This window comes from Heterodontus francisci, chromosome 26 (assembly GCF_036365525.1).
Source record: "Heterodontus francisci isolate sHetFra1 chromosome 26, sHetFra1.hap1, whole genome shotgun sequence".
NCBI lineage: Eukaryota > Metazoa > Chordata > Chondrichthyes > Heterodontiformes > Heterodontidae > Heterodontus > Heterodontus francisci.
The window spans coordinates 2,995,085-3,012,038 of NC_090396.1; the positions used below are offsets into that span (position 1 = coordinate 2,995,085).

The 16,954-nt window shown below is 44.3% G+C and overlaps 1 protein-coding gene across 1 annotated transcript; it reads right to left on the minus strand.

The window, feature by feature from the left end:
- Positions 1-12,995: 12,995 nt before the first annotated feature.
- On the minus strand, positions 12,996-13,889 carry LOC137384155 (probable G-protein coupled receptor 139). Its single transcript, XM_068057756.1, has one exon. The coding sequence runs from the start codon at positions 13,887-13,889 to the stop codon at positions 12,996-12,998; it is 894 nt and encodes a 297-aa protein (XP_067913857.1).
- Positions 13,890-16,954: the final 3,065 nt, after the last annotated feature.

Sequence of the window (16,954 nt, forward strand, 5' to 3'; positions counted from 1 at the left end):
CTTTGACGTTTCGATGTCGATCATTTCACGAGTGAGAACAGATTCTCTCCATCTCCTCTGTGTGTGCGAGAGAGAATGATAGCACAACACTCTGTGTGTGAGACAGTGGTGGTGTCACAATCTGTCTGTGTGTCCGACTGCTGGTGTATCACTCTGTGTGCAAGAGGACTGTTGGCTTAACCATTTGACTGTGACAGTGATATAATGGTGGCGCAATGCTGTGTGGGCGAGAGAGAGTATGATGATATAACCCTGTTTTGTGAGAGAGATTTGTGGTGTAACTCTGCCTATGTATGTGAAAGATTGGTGGTGTAACACTGAGACTTGCTGAAACCGTGTGTATGTAAGGGTGACAGGTCGTGTATCAGTGAGTGTGTGAGTGAGATATGTGCTGTAACACTCTGTATGTGCGTGTGTTTGTACGTGGGAGATGGAGGGGGGGGTGATGCAAACCTCTGTTTGAGAGAAACTGTCTTGTAAACGTGTGTGAAGGAAAATGGTGGTGCTAACCTCTGTGTGTTAAATAGATTGGTATCGTAACCATGTGGATGTGAGAGGGAGGGCGGGACTTGTGGTGTAACCATTTGCGTCTATGTCAGCCTAGTGGTGTAAAACTGTGTGTCTGAGAGACTGGTGGCGTTACCTTCCATTTGTGAGAAAGTGAGACTGCTGCTGGAGCAGTCTGTTCGTGAGAGAAAATTGTGGTGCAATTTGCCGTGTATGAGGGAGAATGTTGGTGAGTCTAGTGGCGTAATGCTGTGTCTGTGAGAGCGAGTGATTGGTCGGATATATCTGCGTATGAGAGAAATACTGGTGGTGGAACATTCTGTTTGTGCGAACGATACTGGTGGTGTAAACCTTTGTGTTAGTGAGAGTCTGCTGGTGTAACCTTCTGCCTGTGAGAGAAGCCATTGGTGTAAACATACTTGTGCAAAAGAGACTGGTCGTCTAACATTTGTGTGTGCAAGAGAGGGGTCTAGTTACTGTATGCATCTGAGAGAGGATCCTCGTGTAATCCTTTGTGTGTGACAGAACTGATAGTTTAATATTCTGTGTGTGAGATTGAGTGGTGCTGTAACCCGGTTCATTTGTGAGGGAGAGATTTATAGAGTAACCATCTGTGTTTGAGAGGCTGGTTGTGTAACCCTCTGTGCGTGATGGAAGCGAGTCTTGCAAATTCCTGTGTGCGCATATGAGTGACTGGTGTTGTAAAGCTCTTGTTTGTCAGAGAGAATGGTGACATAGTCTTGTCTCTATGAGAGTGAGAGTCTGGTGTTGTACACTTGTGCGTACAAGAGACACAGTGGTGGTGTAGCAACTGTGTCTGTGAGAGACTGGTGGTGTAACACACGGTGTGTGAAGGAGTCTGGCGGCATAATTCTCTGAGTTTGCGGGAGGTAGATATACTGGTAGAGTATTATCTGCGTGAATAAGAAAGAATGGTGGTGTATCCTTTATGTATGTGAGAAACTGGTGGTGTAAACCACCGTGCGTGACAGAACTGGTGGTGTAACAGTCTGTGTCTGAAGGAGAGAGAGAGAGATGGGTGGTGTAAAACTCTGTGTGTACGTGAGACACTAGCGCTGTACAGCCTGTATCTGTGACAAACTGCTGGCGTAGCCTTCTGAGCTGGAACACCTTGTGTGGGAGAGAGACTAGTTGTGTAACACTCAGTGTGGGAGGAACTGTACTGTAAACGTTTGTGGGAGAGACTGATTGTGTAACTTTGTGTGTGAGAGAAAGAAAATTGTAGTTTAACGCTCTGTGTGAGAGAGAATAGAGGTGCAGCTACCTATGTGAGAGAGAGAGAGACTGGTGCTGTAACCCACTATGTGTGAGAAAGATAGGTGGTGCAACCCTCTTTGGGAGAGAAAGACATGTGCGGTAGCACAATGCGTGTGAGAGGGACCTCATGTGTAATCCTGTGCTTGTGAGAGAGATTGGTAGCATAACTGTGAGCGATAAAGACATTTGGTTTAACTGTCTGTGCATAAGAGACAGATTGGTGGTGAAACCGTGAGTGTGCGGGACTGGCGGTGAAACATAAGGTGTGTTAGAGAAAGACTGGTGCTGTAATCCAGGGTCTCCGGGAGAGATTGGTGATATAACCCTCTGTGTGTGGGAGAGACTGGTGGTGCTACACTCTATGTGTGAGAAAGAGGATGGTAGCGCAAACCTCGGTGAGAGAGAGAACTGGTGGTTTTACATTCTCTCTGTACGATCGACTGGTGTTGTAAAACTGGGTACATAAGAGGGAAAGACTGGTGGTGTAAACCATCTTGTCAGTGAAAGTCTGGTATCATAGAAAGTTTAAGGCACAGAAAGAGGCCACTTGGCCCATTGTGTCTGTACTGACCGAGAAAGATTCACGTATTCTAATCCCACCTTCAAGAATTTGGTCCGCAGCCCTGCAACTTACGGTACTTGCTGTGCATATCCTGACTCCTTTTGAATGAGTTGAAGGTTTCTGCCTCAACTACCCTTTCAGGTAGTAAGTCCATCACTACCCTCTGGGGAAAAAGCTTTTCCTTCTTGAAACGGTATGCAGATAGTCCAACTAGGGATGGGGCCATTCTGACCCTGGTATTGGGGAATGAGCCTGGCCAGGTGGTCGAAGTTTCAGTGGGGGAGCATTTCGAGAGCAGTGACCATAATTCCATAAGTTTTAAGGTACTTGTGAATAAGGATAAGAGTAGTCCTCGGGTGAAGGTGCTAAACTGGGGGAAGGCTAATTATAACAATATTAGGCAGGAACTGAAGAATTTAGATTGGGGGCGGCTGTTTGAGGGTAAATCAACATCTGACATGTGGGAGTCTTTCAAACGTCAGCTGATTAGAATCCAGGAGCAGCATGATCCTGTGAGGAAGAAAGACAAGTTTGGCAAGTTTCGGGAAGCTTGGATAACACGGGATATTGTGAGCCTAGTCAAAAAGAAAAAGGAAGCATTTGTAAGGGCTGGATGGCTAGGAACAGATGAAGCACTTTGAGGAATATAAAGACAGTAGGAAGGAACTTAAGCAAGGAGTTAGGAGGGCTAAAAGGGGTCATGAAAAGCCATTTGCAAACAGGATTAAGGAAAATCCCAAGGCGTTTTATACATATATAAAGAGCAAGAGGGTAACCAGGGAAAGGGTTGGCCCACTCAAGGACAGAGATGGGAATCTATGCGTGGAGCCAGAGGAAATGGCTCAGGTGCTAAATGAGCACTTTGCATCAGTATTCACCAAGGAGAAGGACTTGGTGGATGATGAGCCTAGGGAAGGGAGTGTAGATAGTCTCAGTCATCTCATTATCAAAAAGGAGGAGGTGTTGGGTGTCTTGCAAAGCATTAAGGTAGATAAGTCCCCAGGGCCTGATGGGATCTACCTTAGAATACTGAGGGAGGCAAGGGAAGAAATTGCTGAAGCCTTGACTGAAATCTTTGCATCCTCATTGGCTACAGGTGAGGTCCCAGAGGACTGGAGAAGAGCCAATGTTGTTCCTTTGTTTAAGAAGGGTGGTAAGGATAATCCAGGAAATTATAGGCCGGTGAGCCTTCCGTCAGTGAGAGGGAAACTATTAGAGAGGATTCTTCGGGACAGGATTTACTCCCATTTTGGAACAAACAAACTTATTATCGAGAGGCAGCATGGTTTTGTGTAGGGGAGGTCGTGTCTTACTAATTTGATTGGGTTTTTTGAGGAAGTGACGAAAATGATTGATGAGGGAAGGGCGGTGGATGTTGTCTATATGAACTTTATTAAAGCCTTTGACAAGGTCCCGCATGGTAGACTGCTGCAAAAGGTGAAGTCACACGGGATCAGAGGTGAGCTGGCAAGATGGATACAGAACTGGCTCAGTCACAGAAGACAGTGGGTAACAGTGGATGGGTGATTTTCTGAATGGAGGGATGTGACTGGTGGTGTTCCGCAGGGATGAGTGCTGGGACCTTTGCTGTTTGTAGTATATATAAATGATTTGGAGGAAAATGTAGCTGGTCTGATTAGTAAGTTTGCAGACGACACCAAGGTTGGTGGAGTTGCGGATAATGATGAGGATTGTCAGAGGATACAGCAGGATATAGATCGGTTGGAGACTTGGGCAGAAAAATGGCAGATAGAGTTTAATCCGGACAAATGTGAGGTAATGCATTTTGGAAGGTCTAATGCAGATGGGACGTATACAGTAAATGGCAGAACCCTTAGGAGTATTGACATGCAGAGAGATCTGGGCGTACAGGTCCATAGGTCACTGAGAGTGGCAACGCAGGTGGATAAGGTAGTCAAGAAGGCATATGGCATGGTTGCCTTCATCGATCGGGGCATAGAGTATAAAAATTGGCAAGTCATGTTGCAGCTGTACAGAACCTTAGTTCGGCCACACTTAGAATATTGCGTGCAATTCTGGTCGCCACACTACCAGAAGGACGTGGAGGCTTTGGAGAGGGTACGGAGGCGGTTTACCAGGATGTGGCCTGGTCTGGAGGGCATTAGCTATGAGGAGAGGTTGGAAAAACTCGGATTGTTTTCACTGGAACGACGGAGGTGGAGAGGCGACATGATGGAGGTTTACAAAGTTATAAGCGTCATGGACAGAGTGGATAGTCAGAAGCATTTTCCCAGGGTGGAAGAGTCAGTTACTAGGGGACATAGGTTAAAGGTGCGAGGGGCAAAGTTTAAAGGGGATGTGCGAGGCAAGTTTTTTACACAGAGGGTGATGAGTGCCTGGAACCTGCTGCCAGGAGAGGTGGTGGAAGCAGATACGATAGCGACATTTAAGAGACATCTTGACAAATATATGAACAGGAAGGGAAAGGAGTGATATGGGCTCCGCAAGTGCAGAAGGTGTTCGTTTCGGCAGGCATCAAGTTCAGCGCAGGCTTGGAGAGCCGAATGTCCTGTTCCTGTGCTGTACTCTTCTTTGTTTTCTCCCCTCTGATTTTTCTAACAATCACTTTGAATCTTTGACCCCAAGTCACTGACCTCTCTGCTAAGCTGAATAGGCCCTAAACCTTCACTGTATCCAGGCTCCTCATAATAATTTCAATCACATTTCCCCTCACCTTCTTTCTTCCAAGGAGACAACCCCAGCCTATCCAACCTTTCCTCAAAGCTGCATTTTTGCAATCATGGCAACATCTTCATAAATCTCCTCTGTACCCTCTTTAGTGTAATTACATCCTTTCTGTAATGAGGTGACCAGAACTGCACACAGTAACCAAGTCGTGGCCTAAGCAATCTGTTAGACAGTTCCAGCATAACCTCCCTCCTCCTTTATTCTTTACCTCGGCTAATAAAGGAAAGGATTCCATCTGCCTTCGTAACCACGTTATCGACCTGTCCTGTTACATTCAGGAATCTGTGGCCATTTATTCCAAGGTCCTTACTTCGTATATACTTTTCAGTGTTTTCCCATTAATCGTGCATTCTTTGCCTTGTTTAACCTCACCAAATGCATCAGCTCACACTTCTCCAAGTTGAATTTCATTTACCGCTTTTCTGCCCTCCGGACCAGACAATCAATATCAGCCACGGGTGAGGTACCGGACCACTGGGGGATAGCTAATGTTGTGCCTGTATTAAAGAAGGGCAGCAGGGATAAGCCAGGGAACTACAGGCCGGTGGGGATTATATCAGAGGTGGGAAAGTTAATGGAAGGGATTCTGAGAGACAGGATTTATATGCGTCTGGAAAGGCATGGTCTGATTCGGGATAGTCAACATGGCTTTGTGTGTGGGAAATCATATCTCACGAATGTGATTGAGTTCTTCGAGGAGGTGACCATGAGGATTGACGAGGGCAGGCCGGGGAATTTGTCTACGTGGACTTTAGCAAGGCATTTGACAATGTTCCACATGGTAGGCTGGTTCAGAAGGTTTGAACAGATGGGATCCAGGGTGAACCAGCAAATTGGATACAAAACTGGCATGGTGATAGAAGCAGAGGGCGCTCGTGGAGGGTTGTTTTTCAGATTGGAGGCCGGTGACCAGTGGTGGGCCGCGGGGATCGGTGCTGGGCCCTCTGTTGTTTCTCATATATATTAATGACCTGGATGTGAATGTAAGGGGCATTATTAGAATGTTTGAAGATGATATCAAAATTGGTGGTGTAGTGGACAGTGAAGAAGGTTGTCAAAGGTGACAACAGGATATGGATCAACTGGGAAAGTGGGCAAGGGATTGGCAAATGGAATTCAACGCAGACAAGTGTGAAGTGATGCATTTTGGGAAGTTAAACGAGGGAAGGACATATCCAGTGAATGTCAGGGCCCTGGGGAGTGTTGTTGAGCAGAGAGACCTTGGGGTGAAATACATAGTTCCCTGAAAGTGGCAAAACAGGTAGACAGGGTGGTGAGGAAGGCATATGGCATGCTTGCCTTCATCGGCCGAGACATTGAGTACAAGAGTTGGGACGTCATGTTACAGTTGTACATAACATTGGTTAGGCTGCATTTGGAGTACTGTGTGCAGTTCTGGTCGCCGCACTACAGTAAAGATGTGATTAAGCTAGAGAGGGTGCAGAAAATTTTCACAAAGATGTTGCCTGGTTTGGAGGGCTTGAGTTATAAATAGAGATTTGAAAGGCTGGGTCTCCTTTCCCTGGAGCGAAGAAGGCTGAGAGGGGACATGATAGAGGTATATAAAATTATGAGCGGCATAGATAGGGTAGATAGCCAAAGTCTGGTTCCCATGGTAGGGGTGACTAAAACTAGAGAGCATAGATTTAAGGTGAGAGCGAGGACGTTTAAAGGGATCAAAGGGGTAAATTTTTCACACCAAGTATAGTGGGTATCTGGAATGATCTTCCTGGGGAGGTGGTGGAGGCAGGAACAGTAGCGATATTTCAGAGGCATCTAGACAGGTACTTGAATGAGCAAGTCATTAGAGGGATATGGAATTAATGCTGGCAGGTGGGATTAGTATAGATAGGTGTTGTGGTCGGCATGGACACGGTGGGCCGAAGGGCCTGTTTCTATGCTGTACGACTCTATGACTCGATGAAGCAGATTCTCAGACGTGTGGACAATACTTTCGCAGAAGTCTCCATCCAACCGCAAGCCCTGTCCCATCTCAGTGAGGAACCATTCTTGCTGCATGGCTTTCTGATTAATAGGCGGCCATTGCATTTCCACATGTCTTTATATGGATTGCCATTTGAAATGTGGAACATAAACTCCGTGATAAATGGTGAAAATCTGCTGCGTATTTTGTCAGCCTTGATGTTAAACAAGTGGGGTCACTCCAAAAATGACTTCATTTTCAATCCTGCAGAGCAAACGTGATTCCCACAGTTAAGCTTCACTGTGTGAGATGAGCACATGTTATTTTGTTCTGAGTTTCGATTAAATTGCATAAACTGAATTATTTATTTCAACAAATCCAAACCAATAACATATGTTAAATGTATTCCATAATACTGAATATTGGAAAGAATACTGTGTGATCCTGTGCTGTTAATGTAACTAGGACAAAGAACCAGTAAAGATGGAGACTGACATTAATTGCACACATTCAACAATTGAAATTAACTCGTGTCTCTCCAGCACTTATACATTTAACTGAAAATAAGCGTTATTTGCTACACATCACTGAAGTGAACTCTCCAAGGAGCTCATGTTATTTCACTAAAGATTCAGATGAACAATATGAGACCCGGTTTCTGATAGTAGTAGTGAGTTGTTCGTATAATTCTGGTGGCAAATTCCAACGCGTATCTACACAATACTCACAGATGAAAGTACAATGAGACATTGTCCCTGGACCATGCAGAAGGTCAATTATACATAAGGAACATAATTTTAAAAAAGAGGTCGTAACAGGGATAGGACATGCCCTCGATCAAACATGTTCTATCATTCAATTAGATCATGGCCCATCTGATATTGGCCTCCAACTCTTCTTTCCTGCATGTTTCCTAAGTCAATGACTCCCCGATGATGAAAGAATCTTTCTATAGTGTCTTAAATATATGTAATGAGTCAGCGTCCACAGTTTTCGTAGGTGGAATTCCAAGGATAAATGATCCACTGCAAAATAACATTTTTACTCATCTTCATTTGAAATGGGCGGCCCTATATTCTGGATCTATGCAAGTTACACTGGAGCCTCCAGGAGGAGAACTTCCTCTCAGCATCTACCGTGTCAAACTCCTTCAGAAACTGACATTTTTCAATTCCAGCTCTTGCAAACTCCAATGAGTATTGAACCGAGGTGTGCAAACTTTACACTGAAGTAAAATTCACTGGTACAGCGTGGTCTAATGTTCAATTTGTTTCAGTAAAATTGAAGTGTTCAGAACTGATCCATGGGAGAAATGTTTCCTCCTCATTGTCCCTATTGAGTGCAGCCATTTCAATTATTTTTTTTCTGAAATCAAGTTGAGTAAGCATGGCGTCTGTTGCTGCAGTGACCAACAGACTATCACTATTAGTATAATGACACCGAAGAGACTCAGAGAAATTTAGAACTGAAGCAACAGAAGTTATTGCTTCTCACAGAAAATGTATTTTGATAATAATTGTAAATAATGCTGACTTCATATCTACAGTCATTACAAATCCAGACTTAACAGTGAGCTCACGTGTAATGAAAATACACATCTTTATATAACTCTGACCTTACTGGTGCTGTATCTACCCTTACAGTTACAATTCAAAGCTCATTTTCAGTGTGCCTACACATCCAGACACTTCACAAACGTCACTACTACTGTACGTTGCACGCCAGTGACACTTATTTTTTAGAGATACTGTTCTGAAACAGGCCCTTCGGCACACCGAGTCCGTGCCGACCATCAACCACCCATTTATACTAATCCTACACTAATCCAAGATTCTTAACACAAACCCACCTGTCCCTATATTCCTCTACCACCTACCTATACTAGGGGCAATTTATAATGGCCAATTTACCTATCAACCTGCAAGTCTTTGGCTGTGGGAGGAAACTGGAGCACCCAGCGAAAACCCACGCGGTCACAGGGAGAACTTGCAAACTCCGCACAGGCAGTACCCAGAATTGAACCCAGGTCACTGGAGCTGGGAGGCTGTGGTGTGAACCACTGCGCCACTGTGCCACCCACTTGCGACATATTTATGCATCCGGTTGTCTCACTGATCTCACATGTACTGCAACTAAATATTTGTATGTATCACCAGCCTTACTGATATTGCAACTACTCTTCAACTTACATTGGTAACCCCGTTTGAAGTTCAGCTACTCCTCCAGATACTTCAGGAACCTCCCTTGAAATGTAATTGCACATTCAGATCCAAGAATGATGTCAAGTATACTATATATATCCTGCAAGAAGTGTCACTGACATCACTTGTACTGTAACCACCTTTCTAGTTGTATTATTGACCTCACGTGTACTGTAAATAACCATTCAAACATTTCACTGATCGGGCTTGAAATTGAACTATTGGTCCAGATATTTCAGTGACCTTAATTGTACTGTAATTACCCATCCAGGTACGCCAATCTACTCAAATAAAAGCAAAATACTGCGGATGCTGGAAATCTGAAATAAAAACAACAAATGCTGGAATCACTCAGCAGGTCTGGCAGCATCTGTAGAAAGAGAAGCAGAGTTAACGTTTCGGGTCAGTGACCCTGCATCTACTCAGTTGTACTGTAACTACCAATCTGGATGTATCACTGACCATGCTTGCACTGTCACAAACTTTCTAATCTGATCTTACTTTTCCATTAACAAATATATGCGATGCAGCAATGATATCAATGGCACTGTAACTACCCAGCAGATATATCACTTGTCCTGCAACTACCCCTCCAAACATATCACTGAACTCACTTGTGCTGTAACTACTTGTAATATACTATGGAGCTCAGTGTGCTGTAATTATGCACCCAGATGCTTCATTGAACCTAATTGTTGTATAACTAAGTATCCAAATACGACTATAAACTAATTTTTACTGTAACTACACATGCAGATATCTGTCTGACCTCACTAATACTGCAGCTACCCATCCAAGTATATCGCTGAACTCACTTGTACAGGACCCATCCAGGTCTGTCACTGCCTTCAACTGCATTGGAACTAACAATAGAGATACTCGCTGCCTATAACTTGAGGCATATCCGCACTCTCAGATATAACAACTACTCCATTTACACTGCAACTACCGATCAAGATATATCATTTTTCTGAAACTTGTACTCTAACTACGCATCCAGGCATATGACTGACCTCGCTAACATCCAGATACACATCTTAACATAATTGTTACATATGCACGCATCCAGATGCATTGCTAAACTAATAAGCATAACTATCCATCTAGATATATCACTGACCTCAATTATTCCGTAACTACCCATGCAGATATTTCACTGACATCACCTGCAGCTAAACTTCCAGATACATTACAGACATCACTTATACTGTACGTAACCATCCGGATATATCACTGACCTTAGATGGACGGTACATATATATCCAGATACATCATCAAATTTGCTTGTACTGTCGCTACCCATCCAGATACATCACTGAACCCAGTTCACTGTAGCTACCCATCCAGACATAGCAATACCATCACTTGCACTGGAACTAAAAAATATAAATAATCACTGCCTTAAATTGCACTTAACCACGCTCAAAAATTTAACCCGTAGTTCATTTGTACTGCAGCTGCAAATCCAGATTTATTAATCATCTCACTTGTACTCCAACTAAACAACCAAGCATATAAAATAGCTCATTTATTTTGTATCTATACATCCAGATGTATCACTGAACACATTTGCCACACAATGACACTACACATATATCGAGGCACTCATTTGTAGTCTGAAGCTGCCCATCCATATCCATCATTGACTTGAATTGTACTGTAATGACCTTCCCAGTTATATAATTTTCCTCAGCATTATTGTAACAGTCCATGCATATATTTCACTGACCTTCATTTTACTTCATCTCACCATCCACATTTGTCACTGACCTCACTTATACTGTAATTACCCATCTAAAAGTAACAGTCAATTCTGTTTATGTGGCGCCTTTTATGTAATTAATGTTCCCAAGACACTTCACGGGAACTATGAAAAGACAAGCAGGGTACAGCCACGTTAGCAAATATTGGGTCGGATGGCCACAATCATGGTCAAATATGTGTGGCTTAAGGAATGCTTTCAAGGAGGAAAGTCGTTTAGAGAGTTGGAGAGGTATCAGGACGGAATTCCAGATCTTCGTTGCTGAACTGCGAAAGGTGTGGCCACCAATTATAGAGTGATTAAAATCAGAGGTTCTCACATGGTCATCATAAAATGAGGGGGTGGATAACTCAGTTATTTGTCAGGGTGGCACAGATTACAGAGATAGGGAGGGGCGAGGCATTGGAGGAATTTGAAAAAGTGAAACAAAATCAAGTTGTTGTTTGACCAGATACTAAGGGAGGGCAGGGAGCATCAGTGTGATAAGTGAAAAGGCCCCGTTGTGAGTGAAGAAATAGCAGCAGTGTTGTGTATGACCTCAGGTTCATGGAGCTTGCATGTTGGAACTCAGCCAGGCTAGAAGTATTAAAGGAATCAACGACATTTTCAGCAGCAGAATACCAGAGACACAGACGAATTCGAGCAATGTTGTGTATGTGGAAATAGGCAGTCTTTATGAAGGTGGGCACACAGTATAAAGCATGCTGTATCCTCGTCTCTACTAATAGAAGAATTGAGTACCTGAACAAGGAATTCATGTTGAATTTGATAAGACACTAGTTCATCCTCAGTTGGAGTATTGCGCAAAGTTCTCAGCACCGCACTTTATGAAAGATGCGAAGGCACTGGAACGAGTATAGAAAAAACTCCCGGGAGTGTTGCCAGGGTTGTGGAACTTCAGGTAGGAAGATCCATTGGAGAAGTTAAGACTGTGTTCCTTAGAAAAGATAAGTCTGAGAGGTGATTTAATAGAGACAATCAAAATCATGAGGGATCCAGACAGAGTAGATAGAGAGAAACTGCTCCCATCATGAAAGGATGGAAAATGAGCGGGCACAAATTTAAAGTTTATGGTAAGAGAAGCAGAAGTGAAACGAGGACACACATTTTAACACAGCGAGTGGTTAAGCTATGGAATGCGTTGCCTGACGACGTTGTGAAGACATGTTCAATTGAAGCATTCAAAAGGAAATTTAACAGTTATATGAAAAGGTAGAATGTACAGGGTTACCGGGAGAAATTAGGGGGATGGAATGGAGCAAATGGCTCTTGCAGGGAGCCAGTGAGGTCATGATGGGCTGAATGGCCTCCTTCTGCACTCTAATAATTATGTGATTCTGTGTGATGGCTGGAGGTACATCTCTGGTTCAAACCTCAGACCACGTTTGTGTATTCATTTAGTTTCAGACAGATGCCAGGGCAAGGGATGGGGTCAATGGCAATTGATCGTAGTTTGGAGCAAGGAGTCAAGACTATAGCTTCAGTCTTTCCAATTCGTAATTCGAGGAATGCTTTGCTCATCCGGAAGCCTTTTTGAGCAACTGCCAAGCTGAAGTGTTAGATCTGTCAGCTGCTGATGATAACTGGGACCCACTTTCTCACAACAGCTTCCTTCGTTCCACCGAAGCCCCTCTACTAGCCTGTCCCAGTGGAAACCAATCCTCAAACCACCATATGACTTGTAGAGAGAAGTAGAGAAAATGCAGCTGCATCTGGGAAATGGGACGGAGATAGTTTCGATAATGTGACTCAAAAAATACATAAAGCTAATTATCAATTAACACAGTAAGATTCCCATTATCTGCAGCATTTTGTTTTCATACACACAAGTTTATTTCATTATAAACATATGTCAGGAGCTGAAAATGGAACCAATGATGGTGCAGCAGGGACTGTGATTGTTTTTTTTCTTCTCCTCCTGTGTGGACAGAGTTGTGACTCTCCTCCTGAACACTTTACATCCTCCATAGGTCACCTGTTGCCCTTGGCAATTCTGGGGATAAACATTACATTGATGGACTGGGAAGACTGGAACGCACCTCTGGGCTGCTCTCAGAATTTTTGTTTTTTCACTAATTGAATAATTAATAAAACCGGATATTTCACAGCAACCAGCAACTGCTGTCTGAACTTGGACTGAGTCACCACATAAATAAATGAATTTGTGCAGCTATTTAAATTCTGCAGCATAATTCCAACATTTCGAAATACCAACAAAGAATCATTGAGATAATTGGGATTTCTGCCTGCGATTCTATATCTAAAGAATTCGATAACATAAGTCAACCAGAGAAGTATGAAGCTGCCAGATATGCTGAAGAGTAAGATCACGGACTTCCTTCTGCTCTCCATCTCTGGGTCACTACGATTCTCTCCCTTGTTGTGACCCCTCAGTCTTTTACGGACTTGACTGGCCATGAAAATGTGTCCGACTGTTATGGAGTTGAGCAACAGAATTAATGCGAATGGGAGCAATGGGATTAAAACCTTATCAAACCAGTGATATCCCACCCAACCGGGCTCAGTGTAAAGTATTGACTTTGGATAGCAGAACAACGGTACATTGGAGATTATCAATACAGGTTCAAATACAAAGTAGAACGGAATATTTTTAAGACAGAGCAGGATGCAGGTCATTGATAAAATCACAGTTGCGGTTTTCTCGGTGCAATATTTAGTTTTCAGCTTTTGGCAACAAATGGCCACAAATCGATCAAAGGAGAAAGTAATGGTGAACCAGACAGAACAGTCTCTTGCTGAACGAACCAGGACATAGTTAACACTGCAGACTGGGGTGATGTCCAGGAAGGATCCCGGGAAATAATAATGACCAATTTGCCTCAGTATGACATCATTGATAATGAGTAGTACATCCGCTGTTGCCATGGCCACCAGGTAGCGAGTGGTGCAATTGGAGAGACCGCACTTTCCCCGGGACAGGATCATAATCGCTACTAAATTAACTGAGAGAGAAAAGGGTAAGAGACTGGAAATTGCTGATCAAACATTCTCCGTGTCAGAGCTTAGTCAATAAAGACGGGATCATTGCACCAAAAACGGGTCAGTTGGAATCGGGTCAGCGGTTAAAGAATCTCAACCAGTACCTCAACCGCCTCGAACCTTCAAGTTTTAAACGAGTAGAGACCGGATCCTTCAGCCAACCATTCCCAAGATACGTTTGGCCTTCCCGATCAGAACCTGCAAATGGAATTCGTGATCAAACACTCCTCCTCCTGCCTTGGTGTGTGGGGAATAATAAGACGCCATTGGGATCGGATCCTCCCAGTTAGTCAAGAATCAGATAACCACTGCTTCACTGCCATCTCCACGTTGTCGTGGATTTGACACACCAGAAATCTGCATCACCCTGCAGTTGGTACATGGAAACTCACAGGATCTGACACACCTTGTATCTCCATAGGATTGGGCATAGAACCACTTACTTTTGAGCCTGTGGATCGGAACTCCAAGTTCCTGTCATTCCTATGTCATCCACCCCATACACTCTCTGTTCTCTCCTGTGCTGCCCCTCACCAGACTCGGAGCATCCCACAGGATTGGGGTTCAGGAACGCCCAGCACTAACCACATCCCCCTCCCCCTCTCCCTCTGTCCCCTATATCTGCACTGCTTCACACTAGCCTTCGCACCCCTTCTCCCTCTCCTCTCCCGTGCTGCCCTTCACCAGACGAGGAGCATGCTGCACGAATGAGAGTCCTCCACAGGATTGGGGTGCAGGAACTCCGAGCACTAACCTCCTCCCCCTCCCCCAGTCCCTCTGTCCCCTGTATCTGCACTGCTTCACAATAGCCTTCCCACCCCTTCCCCCTTCCCGTTCTTGAACCATGGTGCAGCATGGGAGACCACTTCCTGGGTTTGGGGGTCAGACACTCTTCGAATTCTGTCTCCGCCTGCCCCTTCCTCCCACTCACGGGAAATATCGAACCAGTCTTTTGGCGGCACAGCGGTTCGTAGCGCAGCCTCACAGCTCCAGCGATCTGGGTTCGGTTCTGGGTACTGTTTGTGTGGCGTTTGCAAGTTCTCTCTGTGACCATGTGGGTTTTCTCCGGGTGCTCCGGTTTTCTCCCACATTCCAAAGACTTGCGGTTTGATGGGTAAATTGGCCATTGTATAAAAAAAATGCCCTCGTGTAGGTGGGTGGTAAGAGAGATGAGGGAAGTTGGGGATGTGAGCGGGAAATGGGTTAATGTAGGATTAGTAAAAAGGATCAGCGTGGACTCGGTGGCCCGAAGGGCCTGTCTCGGTGCTGTACCTCTGTATGAATCTATCCTCCCCCCTCCCATTGTTTCCCCCTGCCCCCTTCCCCGGTCTCAGACCACATTCCTCGCTTTGAGGCCCAACTAGGAATCTACATCACGGATTTCGGAGATATCACCACTCTCTAGCCCTCTGGAGTTGGGAATTGAACACCTCCGATATCAGGCAACTCCGCTTATGGTTTGGTTTGTGCTGGTCCAGATTCCTCCTTGACCAACGGGTATCAAAGCCTGTTTGTCTACTGACGTCTGGGCGGGGTATCTTTCAAGGATAAAAGGGACCACTACTGGAGCTATTACTCCGAAACTACTCCCCCACCTATATCATGGACGTCTGTTAATATTCAGGCCATAGCATTGGAGGAAAAGGGAAATGCTAAGACAGCACATCTGATCGAAACAGAAATTCTGAAAACACCCAGTAGGTATGACAGCATCTGTACAGGAAGCAACAGAGTAAATGTTTCAGCTCGATAACCTTTCATTTGAACTGGAAGTTATTCAATATTAATAATCCTGAAGGAATTGTAGAGAAGAGAAAAGTTGGGTATAGGGTAGAAAAATAAAATAAAACAGCACCGAAGCTCTGTGATGGATGGAGGTCAGGAGTGATTCAATGGCAAAAGAGATCATTGTGCGTGGGTAGTGGAACAATGGAGAAAACAAAGGATGGCTCCAGCGGAGGTGTAAATTTGTACAGCCGAATAACAAAGCAGGAGGAAAGTATGGAGAATTTGGCCGAAAGAAGGCACCAGTGGTTAGAGAATGTGGTGGAAAAAGCGGGATAGAACCGTGGGGTGAGGAGAAACCAATAGGCCGAGAACTGATAGGGGATCCCCATCCCAATCACCAGCTCCCAACCCCTCTACTCCCAGCAACCTGAGCTTTTGCCATCACCCGTTGGCAGCACAGGCCATCTGGGAGAATTGAACGGTGGTTATGTCCTGAAACGTTTCATCTCAGTGTTGTGTCTGACATGCAATAAAGTACCCACATGAAAATTACAGAGCTGTATCTGTGGAATAGTGCTGGAGATCACAGTGGGCGGGGAGGGCAATTCCATTCACTGTGAATCTAATGACAGCTAGGACTTTCTGGGCGTTGGAATGTTAATGGGCATCTGGACCGCAGGTCCGAGCTCCGAAGGCAAGAAGTCAAGTCACGAATGCTTTTGGATGGCAAGGGAATAATGGAGCAGATGGTTTCAGCAATTGTCGAGGGGAGGAAGATCTGGGAAGGGAGGAAAGAAACTGTCATATATTCATTGTATAAATTCAGTACAAAGCGGCAAGGCATTTTATTTAGTTTACGGGAGCTATTTGATGAAGTGATCAAGGAAAGGGTAAATATTCTGGTTTGGATGAATGACATCAGTCACAACCAATCCTAGAACCTTGTGTCAGTTGTAGATGTATTGCATAAGTTACTGTATGATTAATAGTATATAGTAGTAATAAAAAGCCAATCCAATTAGGCTAGTTACTGCTGGAGCAAATGAGCAGGCCAGCTCACCTTTGACTGACACGGGCCATGGCGGTCAGAAAAGCTGTTGGTGCGTGAAACAATAGAAGAGTTTAAACCACAGACTGACGGATAAGATGATAAATAAAATTTCACAATGGCAAAGTAATTACAATATAGCTAAGTGTGAGGTTTTGCATTTTAGTCAGAAACATAACACTTCCAAATATTCCTTGGAACTTAAGCATGAATGTGGTAGACTTGCAAAAGGATT